General features: G+C 41.0%; 1 protein-coding gene across 1 annotated transcript in view; it reads left to right on the forward strand.

Moving 5' to 3' along the window:
- Positions 1-17,172, forward strand: part of LOC310936319 (receptor-type tyrosine-protein phosphatase U-like) — a 311,175-nt gene that overhangs the window by 183,224 nt on the left and 110,779 nt on the right. The window contains exons 5-7 of the mRNA XM_083900361.1: positions 1,716-1,831; positions 12,713-12,884; positions 16,070-16,363. Coding sequence (XP_083756487.1) covers positions 1,716-1,831; positions 12,713-12,884; positions 16,070-16,363 — 582 coding nt within the window. The remainder of the gene's footprint in view (positions 1-1,715; positions 1,832-12,712; positions 12,885-16,069; positions 16,364-17,172) is intronic.

The following is a 17,172-nucleotide window of genomic DNA, read 5'->3' on the forward strand; positions in this document are numbered from 1 at the left end:
TGAAAGCACTGCAGAAAGATGTAGATGTTGTCCTACATTTCTTCTCAACCAAAGGCTGCCTTTCTGTCGTGTTTCCACGTTCTCTCCTCGTGTTGTTGATCCACATACGTCACTTTCAGACGCAGTAACACTGGTGCGTTCAGGGTCTTTTTCTAGCATGGGAATTTACATACATGCCGCGCTGCGCAGCGCATTAATCGTTTTTCTTAGATTTTAATGTTTTTATGATCGTGAGAAGCCAAAATCGTTGTCACTCTATGCATTACGGTGAAACTCAGTAACGGGTAAACGGACATTACTATGGGGTATACAGAGCGGGGGTTGTGACGACGCTGCATGACAATAGGTGATAAGTGGCGACAGTATGGCTGTGGATAGTAAGTTAGATAGACACTCCCCTGGAAGCAGTGGATGTGTGTTTATCTGGGTCTCCTTCACATGTAAATGACCAGGCACAAAACCGAGCATTCTGAAAAAGGCTGTTTTGGCAGAGTTATTGAACTGCTATTGTGCTTCATCCTTATGATATTTTGACTAAAGCATGACACAGACATGTTCAATTGGGCACCAGGACCTAGTTTAACTTGGGTTAATAGGGTATAATATGGGACCTTTAAAGATCTAACATCTCAGATGGGCAGAATACATTTGATACTGAGAATACTTTGCCTCTGTTTATGTGTGGTGGTGTTAATTAAGGCTTGACAGGTCTCCACAATACTGTGCTTCCATAATTTATACTAGTTTTTCTCAGTTATTATAATTAATGCTTTTGCCTCACTCTCAGATTAAATCATCATCATAATTTGTTCTATGCATCATTCTATGTTATAGCAAAACATACATTGCTAGTACTAGTGCAAAGGTTAGCAGCAGCTGTCTACCATTTGACAAAATGCACACAATTCAATTACATCCATGTCTAGTTAGGCTGATTATCAAAAACTTTCAAGGGCCTTAAAAAATGTGAGGATTTCAGTACAATGAGTACAATGATTTAGCATGCTTTCACCAGAGCTTTGATCAGCTTTAAATGGACCAGAGTGTGTTTCCTCTGCTTTGTTTGGGCAGCTGTGGCCAAGCTCATCATGATGAACTCATCATGATGACAACATAGAGTATAAGTCTTGTACAAATACACCCACTGAGATACTCCCACTCTGGGAATGCCTCTTCCATATGGATAAAAATCAGATTCTCCTGAACTTGTTTTGGTGTATATGGAAGTCACTGATGTATTTCACAGTAATCAAAAGGTACCAAACTGATATGTTAGGGTGAGGCAAAACTCATGCCATCCATCCGTCCATCTTCTACCGCTTATCTGATATATATATATATATTATATGATTCCAAATAGCATCTTAAAATCAACTCAGGAAGATAATTTCCGCCATTTCAGTTTTCTAGGATTTATTTGCAGGGTATCTATTTACAGTGTGTCATATGTGTGTATGTGTTCATTGTGTATGCTTGACTGCTCTTTTACATTATGCAGGGTGTGTGTAAAGGCTGTGAATAAATAACAATTCACATCTGTGTGTATGTAGACTGTGTTGCCTTGCTCCAGATGTGCCACTTTTCCTCATCATCTGTCTCTCTCTCTCTCTGTGTGTGTGTGTGTGTGTGTGTGTGTGTGTGTGTGTGTGTGTGTGTGTGTGTGTGTGTGTGTGTGTGTGTGTGTGTGTGTGTCTGCGTGTGTGTGTTTTCCACAGACAAGGTGCCTCATTTCTCTCGGCTGGGTGACGTGGAGGTGAATGCCGGGCAGAACGCTTCGTTCCAGTGTGTCGCCACAGGCAAAGTTTATGAGACGGAGCCCTTCCTCCTTGAGGTGAGAAGGAGCAACTGTGTATGTGGGCCTTTTTCTCTTTCTCTTGCCAAGGACTTTAATATGTTTGGTTCTGTTTGTAAGGCTGTCTGTCTGTCTGTCTTTCTGTTAGCAGGATGACTCAAACAACATTTTTTTTGCAGGGTTGTGTGGCAAAATATTACATTTTAGATATTACTTAGGGGGGTGGATGCATTGTTTTGTAATTTCATTTTAACAAATCCTTTAACATTTCAAGGTTTTTATGTTTATGTTTTTAGGAGAAATGCAGGAATGAAGATTAGTAGGAGCAAGGCAGAATACCTGTGTGAATGACAGTTGGACAGGGGCAAGGAGTAGAGGTAGAGAACGTGGATGAGTTCAAATACCTGGAGTCAACCAAACAAAAGAAATGGACAGTGCACACAAGAGAAGAAGAAGAAGAGAGAACTGACATGGTGGAGTGGGTGGAGACAAGTGTCAGAGCTGATGTGAGATAGTAGAATGGCAGCAACAGTGAAAGTCAGTGACACTGTCTAAAACAACAGGAGGTGGAGCTAGAGGCGTCATTGAGTGTGTTTACATGCACACTAAAAAAACGATTACTGGCAATAATCGGGTAACTGGAATATACCGTTTATGGCAGGGGTGTTAAACATACGGCCCGTGGGACAGATTCCGGCCCACCAGTGGCTCCAGTCCGGCCCGCCGAGCCCCCGGGTCGGACTGGGTCGGTACTACTGAGTATTTGCATAAAATCAAACGGTACCAGGAATCGGTACTTGAACGCATCCTTGTAACATTATCCGAGTGGAAGAGTAGGCGATTTCCTAAGCTGACTTGACGTTCGAGCGTCATATGACGTCAATGTTGCCGGCAGTTAGCTCCGGTGTGGCTAACAACAGCGCTAAGCAGATTAAGGTGTATACATGTTTCTAAGAAATCAGATTATTGACAGAAACCTAGGTGTGTTAAACAGGTTGTTCAAAAACCGAAAATGGCAATAAACTGATAATGATATCGGTTTACTCCGTTTACATGAGCACGTGAATAACCAGATAACTACAAAAACCCGATCAATCGTTTTTTAGTGTGCATGCAAACGCACTTATTGGGAGTGACCAGGATGGATAGGATTAGAAATCAATGTATTTCTAGGACAGCTCAGGTTGAACAGTTTGGCGATAAAGTAAGAATCAAGGTTGAGATGGTTTGGTCACATGCAGAGGATGGTTAGTGATTGTATTGGACAACGAATGTTGAAGATGGAGCTGCTGGGCAGCGTCCAATCAGAAAAGGCTGTTAAACAGGGAACTAAAGTGGAAAATAAAGCCTGTATGAATCTTTTGTTAGGGGGCTAAAATCTCGTTGTTCCTTGTGTCCCTGCAGGCAGCCTGGCTGTCACTAAGAGTGAATATCTATGTCTCAATCTGCTTTTAGTCAGCTCTGACCAAAGCCAATTCTCTTCTCCACTAAAATGAGCAGATTTGACCTAAAAGAGGCAATTGACATCATTCCAGTTGTCAGTGTTTGTGGTGTTTTGTTTGTGTGTTTGTTTTTCTCTCCCATGTCGTCTGTGAGTAAATGGAGGCATCACAGACATGCCAAAAACTTTTTGATTTACATCAATTGTTTTGATAACCTTGGGTTTCCGGTTTGAATCTCAAAAGGTCAAGGGCTGGGGTACTCATGAGCAAGGTACCTTTTCTCTGTTACTCAGCCATTGGTTGGGTTGATTGGACACATCCAGACGTCAGTACCTCATATCACCACACTTTATTTAGTGATGTCATAGGTATGTGCTGTCAGAACAGTTCTGCTCGAGTGCTGCCACATGCACCTCAGATTTCAGCCCCTGTGAGTGGAAGATATAATGGATGCAGAATAATGTAGGATATTTCTTACTCCATATACATTCCTTCCTCTGGTGAGAAAGCAATATTTTAAAATAGACATACATTATGTTAATTTCCTCCCCCCCAAAAATGTGCTCATGACAGCTGGGCTCCATTTGAAAGGTTTAGCTTCACAACATGTTAGGAGATGTTAGGCCTGTGTGCTGACCGGCTGACACTGAATACTGACATATAAAATATCACAATATACAACCCAACATTGACATGAAGAAACGAAGAAGCCTTTAATGGACAGAACATATCACTTCCATATCACTCCAGTGTTTGGTCAAGTTTGACTGATTCTTTTTTATCCCTCTCTCATTCACTCTTAGAAATAAGGGTTCCAAAAAGGGTTCTTCTACAAGGGCTGAGGTTCTACCTGGAACCATTTGCTTCTGAAAAACCCTTTCCCAAAGAAAGGGGTTTTGAAGGTAACTTGGTAACACTAATGGTTCCAGTAAAAAGCATTTGATCCAGAGAACCCTTTAAACCCCATTTCCTGAGTTTTAAAAGGGTTCTTGGTGGAACCCTCCAAAAGGGTTCTCCTATGAGGACAAGCCAAATAACATAATATGGTTCCACTTAGCACTTTTTTTTCTAAGAGTGTTGCCTCAATATTTCACAATGTCCTTTATGCTAGTGGTTCCCAAACGAGGTTGGGACCCACAGATGGGTTGCAGGATGTTGCAGTTGTTTGTTTATGGTTGTATATTATATTGTAAATTGGGTCACGATAGTTTTGCCATCTTTACAAAGTGAGCCCCATAGAGAAAATTCAGAAAACATTGCTTTATGCTAAGCATCTGAACAAATATTTATCATAGTTTTTCATGTAGTGTTGACTTACATTGTTGTTAATATAATAGCAGTGAAATTACCCCAGTCAAATGATTTAACTTATGTTAATATTATGATGTTAATTTAACTGTCATTAAATGGTCTGTATATTTTTTTTTTAAATAGTCTGTATTTATATAGGTCTTCTTTCGTGTTGATGACCACTGCACTACAGTTTTGCCACTCACTCATTCACACACATTCTCTCATATTTTCATACAGAACATCTTTGTGCAGCGCATTTTCTATTTTCTACACATCTTTAATAATATTCACACACTGAATAGTCGCACAGCTGTTAGGAGCAATGTGGGGTTGAGTGTCTTGCCCAAGGACACACCAGCAGGTAGACTAGCAGAGTGGGAAATCAAACTCTCAACCAGTCGAAAAACAACTTGCTCTATCACCAACTCTGTGTATTCACATCAACCCATCCGGCCCTCCTTCATTTTTTCTTCCATGCCACAGCATCTATTTTAGCTTTTATGTGTTTTGAAATCATCACGGCTTCCACGGCACCCAGCTTCCTCTGGTCCCAGCAGCATGTGTGCTGCAGGTTGCTGATGTCCATCGACTATCATCACATTACACAGCTAAACAGATGGAGCTGCAGGTTTAAATAAAGGAAATACTCTGCAATTTAGAATATGGATAATCACTAGACGAGACTTCATCAGACTTGATGTTGATGCTCCTGCAATTTTTCACTTCAATGCTTTGGTCTCTTCCAGTTAACAGTGGTGTTATTTTGACAACTCAAACAAGCCTTCAATACAATCAGCTCATACTGTTTACACTGCTGTAGTTGTTGTTGCCTTGGTTACACAGATAGCCATGATGGCTATAAACTTTCTCTGCTGTGATCTCTACTCTGATGAGTTTACCAGAGTTTCTGTAGCTACCACTCACTGAGGTTCATTGGTTTTCATTTCTTCTTCAAACTGGAAGATGTGTCATAATAAGACAACCTGGAAGTATTGGGCCAAAGCCTCACTGGATCATGGTGTTTGCTCAGATCTGTGTGGTTAACTCATGAAGTTTCCAGAACTTTGAACAGAAGTTTGGCTTACAAGTGGGGAAAAAATAGTGAAATTCCTCTGATTTTTTCTCTCTTGTTTCTTGGTTACTATGTCATAGTGGATTAAGCTTCTTCCCACAGTCAGAAAACATGCAGATTTGGGGATTAGGTAAATTGGTCACTCTGAATTGAATTGACCGTAGGTGTGAATGTGAGACCGAATGTTGTTTGTCAGTATGTGTGGTCCTGTGATGGACTGTCCACGGTGTACCCTACGTCAGCTGAGATTGGCACAGCACCCTCTGCGACCCTCATGTGGAGGATAAAGCGGTAGATAATGGATGGATGGATTATGTCATAGACTTATTGTAAACATATTCATCAACTCATTTACATACATATTTTGTTTCATGCCTAAGTCTCATTACTAAAAGTCATTTTCATTACTATAATTACTGATAATGTACTTTATGGTCAATGTTTTTCTATTTCAATATAATTTTACACTAATTTACTTATATTTATACCTGTATATTTTTCTGGTTCAAACAGAAGAGGAAATACATAATAAAAGATACACAGATACAGTATATGTGCTGCATTCATTTCAATACGATAACATAACTATCTAAACTGTAACAGAAAAAGTGGCATGAAGACATTGTCTCTTTGACAGTGAACTCTCTCAAAGCTCTAAGACACAATAGGAATATTTAAAAACTCTGAGCTACAGTACTCTAGCAGCTAATGTGTTAGCAGCTAATGTTACCGGCTCAGTGGGGGAGGCTCTGCTCCGGTACACAAACACAGAACCACAGGGATAACACAACAGGGTCGAAAAACTTATTAGAGTAGAATATTTGAGGAGTTCACAATGTTTCACAAAGCGTGTGAAAAAAAGTAGCGGTAGTAGTTTTAAAATTAGATGAAATACAAAATATTTTCCTCTTACCACACCGCAGGCACGGATGTGACGTATAGATCCGGGTCTGGCCCGTGTGATTAACTGCATGAACACTGTAACTCATGGTGATCAGCTCCACCTCTGCGGACGCTCGGTGCCCGGCACAGAGCAGCCTTACCTCGGCCTGTCCCATTGAAATAATGAGGTCTCTTAATAGATTTTTTGTTGACGCGTTATTTCGTTTTTAATGTAATGGTTCTGACCTGACAGTTTGTATATTATAAATGTTTTACGTTTAACGAAACTTTGAATGTTATATTTATATTAAAGTTGCAATGGCATTGTGGATGGGATATTTTAGAGAAACGCTCTTACCGTGCAGACAGCCATGTAACTGAGGTCTATAAATGACATATATATATATGTATATATATATATACATATATATATATTAGATTTTATTTTAAATAAGTAGTTCTTGCCTTTGCAACAAGAAGACCCGGGTTCCTGGGTTTGAGGCCCGTTTGCAACAACTTCGGAACAAGGGCCTTTCTGCAAGGAGTTTGCATGTTCTCCCCGTGTGTGCGTGGGTTTTCTCCGGGTTCTCCGGCTTCCTCCCACAGTCCAAAACATGCGATATGAGGATTAGGTGAATTGGTCACTCTAAATTGACCATAGCTGTGAGAGTGTGAGTGAATGGTTGTTTGTCTCTATATGGCCCTGTGATGGACTGGCGGGCTGTCCAGGGTGTACCCTGCCTTTCGCCAAATGTCGGTTGAGATGGGCACAACAGTCTTTTAAAAAGTTACTATCACAATGGCTGAACTGATGAGAACCAATGAAAAGTGCCATTAAATGAAAGGAGTTAACTGGAGCCTTTTTCTTCTTCTTCTTTTTGTTTGCATTTGCTTTGATGTAGAAAGGTGAATGGAAAAGAAGGTGCCAGAGTCAGAGCTGAATGTTCCACCTGAAAGCAAAATGCAGTTATTCCCAAAGGTGTGCTCAGTGCTGCTGTGGGTCAAACTCACACAGCAGCTAATAGAAGCTCTTAGCTCTCTGTCAGTTTTCACTCGTTGGCCACATATGGTGGAGTATTTAAGTTGCCACATTCCCCTGACACCCAATCATAGACAATGGCCAAGCTGAGGGTGATGTTTCTGACTGAAGCCCAAAGGTTCAAAGCAACTGCAGAGACTGAAAACAACACATTTTTGTTTAAAGCTACATTGTTTCACCAACATCATCACCAGCAGCTTTAATGTTCTCTGTTGTGTGTTTTTGAAAGGCATACGTTTTTGTTTTGTTAATCTAAAACATATTTAAATGCCACACTTGTAAAAATTACACTTAAAGCAAAGGTTGTGTAATACTCTCGACATGCACTCGTGCCAGGGATTCAATGTTTGAAGAAAATACTAGTTTGTTGCATTACTGAAGGTGTACATGACATAAAAGGAATTAAAGCAAATCAATAAACAGTACTAATCCATGGGCTTTTGCATCAAAACCCTTTTACAAAACATTTCACAATGTTGAGATTAAAGGGAGCGTTCAGTGTTTCTGAAACAGACTGACAGAGATTTCTCCTGCCATTAGATATATTATACAGCCTTTCTTTTCCTTTGTAAACCTTTCACTCCCCACACCAAAGACCATTGAGGAAATCAGTTATTGATCCACTGCTGCCTCCATCAGTAAGTTCATATGTTTTATTCATTGACTGTGGTGTTTGAAATCCTTCATTCCGATTTATTTAAGTGACATAAACTTGAAAAAAGGCAGACAGCAGGAGACCAGTCACCACAACCTAAACATGTTTATTTTCTCTCTGGACTTTGGTGCGGGATTGTAAGCAGGTTATAATACTGTTTCTTAACAAAGCAGAAAACAACTTTTTTTAATATTGTTTAAAACAACAGCTTTTGTAGCGTGATTGTGATGCCATTCAGTTGACTCATATCCCCTAAAGTCTTTTCCCTAATGAAGCAACTGAAAGTAGTTTTAATTTTCCCCTAGTTTGAATATGGACTAATATTAGTCTTCCAATAATGTATATACTTCTCCAATGTTCTCACTCTTCCTCTGGCTTTGAAACCTTCACACATACATCTAAGTGCTTTTGAAACGACGGCAACAGGGAGAGGGAGCTTTGCAAATGAGATCTTGGTGAACCCTTGTTGTTCTGCCTCAATTGTTTTTCACACTCCCGACTCTTGATTTCCTAAGCTTTTAAAGGTTGTGGGAAAAATACTTTTTTTTTTCTACTTAATCAGTTTTGAAATTTGTTGACAACGCACACACGCATGCACGCACACACACGCAGAGTCTGGTTTCCATGACTTCAGATATTGATTTCATTAATATCCTTTAATCGTAACCATACTACTGACCTAACCCTTAACCTAGCCTAATTCTATCACTCTAAATCTAATTCTAACACTAATAGGGCTCTTGCAGATGCGCGCGCAGCACGGGTGCAGAAGGGCACCACTCAGCATTTAAGTAGCAGTGTTGTTGTGAAGTTAGTCGGCTCTCATGTACAAATTCAGACGGCTAAAAAAAAGCCGTTTTTTTCTTCGTACGACGCTAGCTTGTCGCCTAGTGATAAAGCAAGTTATGCTTGGAAATTCACTTTGGTGAATGGGATACAGCTTGATGACACATGTGCTTTGGGCGCCGGTGAGTGGATTAATGACGAGACGAAGTGGCCCCGTCTGCAGTGGCCCGATATCCACTCGTACCCGATCGAAACTCCGAGTCTTTATTCCAAGGAGAACTTAAAGTCCTACACGACTCTGGATGCTTACGGATACGTTACTGACAATCATGTCCAGTACGGTAGTTTGACTTAAACTAGAGTTTAATTACGCTGTTGCTCTCAAACAATGTTTTTTAACATTGTTATAGTAATAATTACTTCATTCATGTAAGCTGTTAACTGATGCCGAGTGAGCACTGCACTTTTTGCAACAGACATGCGCAGTGGAGAGAAAATGATGCACACGTAACGTAGTCTTAACCCACAAACAGCCATTTTAAGGTGAGAGAGAACATGAGGACCAGTCCAATTGTCCTCTCTTTCACAAAATCGCTTCCTGGACTTTATACATTTTTGGTCCTCACAAAGATATATGTGCATATAAGTACACACACACACACACACACACACACACAACTATCCTAGCGCCTCAGCTCCTAAAGGTGTCGCGGCACTTGGTCGTGCACCTCTGAATTTTTGTAACTTTGTCGGCTGCGGTGCCAACTCAGGTCGAGCAGGTCCACTTGAACAAGCATTTGTACGACTCTTCTGTCAAAGGGCCTTAAATTCATGGACGGAGACTGCTACCATGCTACAAAAAGACGATGGATGTGGAAAAACATGAGGGATTGCTTTGTGAAAGTTTTTACTACTGTTGCTAGGCAGTGTACTTTACTTACGCCATATACTGATGTTCACTTTGTGTGATTATAGCACATGTTCTGTATTCGTTATTGACAGAAAGGCACCACGCAACAAAACAGTAAAATAAACTTTGTAACAACTTTGCTAAAGTTGTATATAGATATAGATACACTTTGACTTCTGCTTATTCACTGAACAGTTTGGTTGTACACCCTGTGCGGTTGAGGTCAATACTGCAACGAACAACACGTTGAGCATAAACACCTCTGTGCATGGTTGTAGGGCCGCAGTCTGCAGGGCCCTGGGCGCAAGCATAAACAAGGCTTAAACCCAATTTATACTCCTGCGTAAAGTGCTCTGTGTAGGTTACGCAGAGTCCTCTGCGTCGACGGAGAGCCTGTCGGGGAGCCTCTGCGTCGTCTCCGACTGCACAAAATATTTTTTAAGTGTCTGTCACTCCGTCAAGGGACAACGAAAACGGCAAGAGCTGCAATTGGTCCTCAGGACAGGCCGAGATAACGCTGCTCTGTGCCGGCACACAGTGCGCACCGAGCGTCCACAGAGGCCGAGCTGATCACTGCCGACAATGTCACTGCCAAACTATAAATACGTCATATCACAGTATTGTGGGTCTTAAAACCATAAACGTTGTATTTGATTGTGGTTGTTTGATCACTGTGACTCATTACTAGTTTGAGTGTGGCGATATCACATTCCAGTGCTTTTCTTGTTTTTTCGGCCAATCAGCTGACGGTCACGGAGAAAACACATGGCTACTTAATATGCAGCAGAGGCAGTGGTAAAAAGCCATGCTGTGGAGCGATGTGTGTGTGTTCACCTCCCTCTTGTCCTTTCTCTAACCCTTTCTCTCCCCCACGTCTCCTCTGTCCCCAGTGTGTCCTTTCACCAAGGCAGATGGCTGCACATCTTTGAGTCTGGTTCTGTCAGAGATTTCTTCTTCTGTTAAAAGGGAGTTTTTTCTCTCCACTGATGCCTAGTGTTTGCTCATTGTGTGAATTGTTGGCTTTCTCTGCTCTGCATGATGTTGTCTATGTACGTAAGTACGTAAGATGGACAAGGAAAACAATGCAGAAGAACTAAATTGTGGCTGTAACAAAGACAGAGGCTGACACAGATCTCACTTCTACTATGTGTGTGGACTTTGTGCTAATTTAGCATAAGCATTAGCAGCCTTCATCGTTGCAAACATTCTCCAGAGGTAATACATAAATGGGTTATTGAGTGGCAGAAAGAGAGCAGGACATGAGAATAACTGGACACCTTGAGGAGCAGACACAGGAGTTACGTCTGAGATGATGACATGACGCAGCACCCCGAACCTCATTTTAACCTTCTCATTAACGTCCTTAATCTACATAAGTGGTCATACCCAGTGTATACCTAGATATCTAATGTTCCCTGATATGAGAGGACTGGATGGTAATGATTTGAAGTCATAGTTGATTGGTAGGATAATTGATTTTGTCCAATTTATTGCGTGATCTGATGTTTTTATAGAACTCTCTAAAAATGTTATTTATTTCTTCAGGCGTTAATTTCTGAGTCTTTTATGGAGTGAATAGTTTAAGTTGCTACTGGTCCTGACAAGGTCAGTGTTTATGCCAAAAAAGTTCCTAAAAGAACACCACCGTTGAAAAGATGGATACAAACAGTTGTCTTGTGAACTAATACTAACTACTAAATACTAATAACAGCAGAGCATAGCAATACATCACAAACCATCTCCTTGGTGCATGTTTCTTAATTGTCAGGCCGGTGTCTCAGATTCCTGATCTTTAAAGCTGCAGCATGTACATTCACTTTTGTTGTTATTATTCTGCATCCGTTTGACTTTTATGAACACAAACGGTGTAACATTACTTGTTTGTGCATCCTTCATCTGAAAAAGGGTTCTGTTAAAGAAAATGCAGATCTGAATAAAGCCTGTCCCACAATAGAGGATTTTCAAAAAAAAAACATGGGACACCACAAATTTTGTAACTGATTTTCAATGTTTTGATCCTGAGAAAGCACAGACTGGACGATCCAGTCAAGATTCAGGACACACTTGGCGTTTAAATAAACAATTTCAGGGAGGAGAGTCCAGGGATTTGGGATTTCACAGAAACTTGTGTGACTTAACGTGTATGAACAGACATGGAGGCAGACTGTCGTTATATATATATAATTAGGCTTATAATGTTTTTTTTGGTTTTTTTTAATCACCTGAACGTATGCATTGTTATTTTCTTTACGACAGAATGAGCTTTTTATTATTATCAGGGGTGTCTTCTCTATGTCTTCTTGTTTTAATGGACAAAGCACATTATTCAAAGGGCTTTTGTGGTTTGTCAAGAAACAATCCGACTGATAATCAATTTTACCCCTTTCTCACTGGCTCTTTATTCAAATAATATGAACAGACATAGCTGTCAACTCTCGGATTCTCCGACTTTCACTTCCGGTCGGTCGCTCTAAGAAGTCCATGCACAACATAAACAATGACAACAATTCCCATTTCGTTTCACACGCCGGCAGTACAGTACGACTTTATTCTCGTAAATTTACGAGATTTAAGTCGCACATTTACGAGAGATGAGGAGATGTTTCCCTGTGCTGGAAAACAAAAACCCAGGCACTTTTGTCACCAGGTTCCCATCGTTACCTGTGACATTTATCACATACTTATTATCTTGCCCTTCTAATTCCAGCCCTCTTTTGTCTTCCTGTCTGCAGCTCAGACTGCCACCCATATTTAATCCCTCAAATAGACTTCAGGTAAGCAGAGGTTGGGTCACTCATTCCTGATGTGCTCATTTCTCTCTTTCTGTGTCGTCTTTGTCAGAGGAGAAACGGTATGGTGCTCGACACGGCCTTATTGTCTCGACTGAGCCACAAGCGGCTCATGGCGACTTTCCATGTGGAGGCACAACGTGGGGAGCAGGACCTTTATCGCTGCATCACCCTGTCCCCCAGAGGTGCTTCTGTCTCCAACTTTGGAGAACTCATTGTCAGAGGTGAGCTATGAACACATTCGGGCTAAATAATGATTACTCCTTTCAATGTTGTTGTTTGTAGTAACTATGCACCCCCCAGCGAGCATGTCCATGTGGGCCCCATAAGGAAATAGGTATATATGTGGTGGCCCCAAATGTGTTTGCCAACTTCAAACCCATGCCCACTAAGCACCCTAGGCTGCCTGGCAACTAAGAGGGCAAATGATGCAAGTCCCATATGATTTCAATCACACAGGCCCACAAATGGGATCTACTCGCCACCAATATTGACAGCCCTAATATAACCTTATGGGGCCCACATGCTGGCTGGCCCCTACGGTCCTTCCATCTATCATCTATTTCCTCCACACTAAAAGTATGAACACCTAAAAATGCTGATCAGTCACAAGTTTTGTGTCACTGGTCAAAAATGAACATGAGAATGTTAGAAAATTCACCCTCGCATCCACATTTCACACCAGCCCATCTACTCATTTACATGCGTAGGTTAGAGTTTGGAATCTCTGCCTGAGCCCAACCCACTGATGCTCGCTCAGCCTCTCTCTTGTCTCCTCTCACAGCATCATCCACATACACTTGTCCTGTCTCTGATATTGGTAGGGACAATCTGGTTTTCTCCAAATATTGGTGGGGACAGGTCACCACCGTCCATATGCAAAAAATGTCGGCCTCATAATTACAATTAATGGATGGGGTGGGGCCGGCACGACCAAATTCTGACTTTAATCTCAGAATTTATTCTGTTTCTATTTTGTTCTTTCTTTCAGTTTTTCTTTTTACATGTGGCTCTAATACCTGTTATTAAAGGAGCAAATTGCATACACTGGTCACATTAGATCACAAAGGGGAGAAGAGCTGCAAGGTGTGTACAGATCATGATGCTCTCAGCTCCACTTCTACAGCAAAGGACCACAAGCACTAAATGATTCCTCTTAGTTTTCCATTATTGTTTCCCTGGGAACAACTAAAAGGCCAGTGTCAGAGGAAGCCAAAGTGATCCTGGGGGGAAGCACACATTAAAAGGCCTGTCAGAGTATTCAGACGCTATCGTCCACTGAGTGATTAACGCTAAGGATAAAAGGACTTCTAAAGCTGACATGTAACACATATTAACACTGACTTAAGGGATATTAAGTCAGGTGGAATGAGTATCTTCTCGTCTCTGCATTCTCCCTGTTCTTCTGTTGTGATGATTAAAATTAGGAGTGTCCCATTTTTGTTTTTAGAAATATAATATATAAATATATAAATATTCCTGACCCACTGTGATCTATCAAACCTATTCACACGCTGCCAGCTGCCATGTGTCTTTCCCAGGGACATATCGATATAAAGGGCCAATTCCAATTCCTATCTTAACCCTCAATCTTAACCCTCAAGCTCAACCCTTATCTTAACTGGCCCTCAAAACCAAGTGTTGAGGGTTATTTTGTCACTTAGAAATGGGACACCCCTTAAATGCAGATACGTCTTCAGACTGTGGGGGGCAGAATAACGCGATATGCGTCCAGTCTGTCAACTCCAAAAAAGAAGAACAAGAACACATTTATGTCACGATTATTTATTATTTTATTTCAGTCAAGTTATTAGGTTGTCAGTTAGTTATAAGATGATACAAATACCACAACCACAGACATATTCAGCTGACAGTTACCACACACCACGGCTTATTGAAAAGTAAACCATAGCAAACGATCGCGTGTGCGCACCGGCCGACTATTGACAAAAGATCGTAAAATAAAATAAATGTTACGCAACAATGACGTCAGTAATCCATAATATGGGCCTAAACTAAGATAATACAATGGTTTTCATAATGTTTATATCTCTATTAACAAAGAAAATACTTAATTTGTATCGCACTCTCTTCGCTGCTTTCGACGCCATCTTTCTTATGTCAAAACACGCAATGCATTCTGGGTAGCCCTTGCTCCCAAGGGTGGTCTCGGAAAATCTCAATATTGAGGGCGATACAGCCCTTAAACTTGGCCCTCAACTTAATTTTTCTGAGAATCGGGACAGCACTTGCACTAGAGGGAGCGCGCATTTTTGAGATTGAGGGTTAAGCAAGGAATTGGAATTCACCCATAGACTAGCAGAGGTGGGACTCAAACCCTTGACCTTCCAGTTGAAACATGACTCACTCTTCCACTGATCCACCAAGATGGATATGATTAATGAGGGCTGATGTCACTGGATGATTATAAAACATACAGTTTTCCACACAGATTTTAATGTTTGGTTAATGTTTGTATTGTTGTAATTGTTACAGGTATTAACCTGTAATAAGAAGGTAAGAACAGCAATTTGGCCATAGTTTCATTTTACTTACCTTCTTAGTACCAGCAGTAAATACCCATTAACACACTATAATGTACAGTAGTATATAGTTACCAGGTAAATCTCTTTTGTGATCTTTTATTGTATTTACTTTCTTATTAACATTGGTAATTACCAAGTAACACTTTTGTGTTACCATGAATTTACCCGGTAAATGCCTGGTAATTAGGGGACTAGAAAAGAAAGGGTTACCCATGTCATTAGACTTGTATGCACTATACATTGTACCGTTTCATGTTGCATTAATTATGGGATGTACTGTCTCCTGTAGAGTTCTACTTTTTATCCTTTTTTATGCAGAGACGAAGACATATGAGACTTTACTTACTCATGAAATTAACCTCAATCAGCATCAGAGTGAATATGAAAAATCACCCCTTCTTTTCTACATGCCTTCCTTGCTCCCTTCCTTCCCTCCCGACTTTCCTGCCTGTCTTCCTTCCTTCCCTCCTTCTCGCCTGGCTGCTGTATTTCATTCCCTTCCTTCCTTCTTTCATTATATCCTGCCTACCTGCCTTCCCTTTTTCTTCCTTGCTGCTTCCTGCTTCTTTCCTTTCATCCCTCTTGCTGTCTTTGACTGTCTTTCTCTAACCTTAACCCTCCTTTCTTTCTTTCTGACTGTAGTTAACATAATGAGTCAATGCTCAAGCAGAGAAGAAATATTTTGATTGAATTCTCCCTCCCTCTCATCATGTGGTTTTTTTCCTCTGAAAATGGAAGCTTGATTGTTCTCCACCTCTTTTTATGGGCATACTCTCATTTTGTTGCCAAGTAATATAATTATTGAACAAGTACAAAATAATTTTTTTACTAATAGGATTATATATATATGTTCTTTATGGCAGTGCCCCCGACACCGATTGCACCCCCCCAGCTCCTGCGGGCAGGGCCTACGTATCTCATCATCCAGCTCAACACTAACTCCATCGTGGGGGACGGACCAGTCATTCGGCGAGAAATCCAGTACAGAGCCAGCCACTCCACTTTGATGGAAACTCACGGCGTGGGATCACTCACCTATAAGATTTGGCATTTGGAGCCAGACACGGAGTACCACATCAGTGTCTTGCTCACCCGGCCTGGGGAGGGAGGCACCGGAGCACCAGGGCCACCTCTCATCAGCAGGACCAAATGTGCAGGTGAGTCAGATAAAAAAAATAGATATAAAAAAAATTGTTTGGTAACCAGTTGCATGAGTATTATATGAATATGACCTCTCAGAGAATGCCAGAGGAAATGTCTTTCCTAAAAATAAAATCAAACATGACTTTTGTTTTTTTAATAATCTAATAAATTAGATTGCACTGATGCCCCTACAGAAGCAGATGCTGCATCAATCCAGCCCACAGTCAAACTTTTATGAGGCTAGTTAACGCCTCAAAATCCACCACCTGACCCACAGTGTGACCCACACACTAGACCCTATACCAACAAACCTATTTAAGGAATTGCTACCTACCCTCCTCAGCTCAGGTCTTCACATTCTAAATGAGTCTCTTCTGACTGGCTCAGTACCCTTGGCTTTCAAAAGAGCAATTGTTAAGCCGCTACTTAAAAAGCCAACCGTGGATCCACAAGTCTTACACAACTACAGATCAGTCTCAAATCTACCATTCCTCTCTAAGATACTGGAAAAAGCAGTAGCTGACCAACTCATATCCCACTTATCCCAAAATAGCCTATTTGAAAAATTTCAATCCGGTTTCCGCTCTGGTCACTCTACCGAAACCACCTTAATCACAGTGACTAATGACCTGCTACTGACAATGGATTCCGGACAAACTTCACTACTGTTACTTCTTGATTTGAGTGCAGCATTTGATACAATAGATCAGGGAGAGAGTGTGTGTGGAACATTCCAGCAGTTATTGAGCGTGTGCAGTGTGAAATTAAAGTGTGATTGTTATCAAAGCCATCAAAGCTTTGTTTACCACAGGAAGGCAACGAA

The sequence above is a fragment of the Microchirus variegatus genome (assembly GCF_963457635.1).
Source record: "Microchirus variegatus genome assembly, chromosome: 13".
NCBI lineage: Eukaryota > Metazoa > Chordata > Actinopteri > Pleuronectiformes > Soleidae > Microchirus > Microchirus variegatus.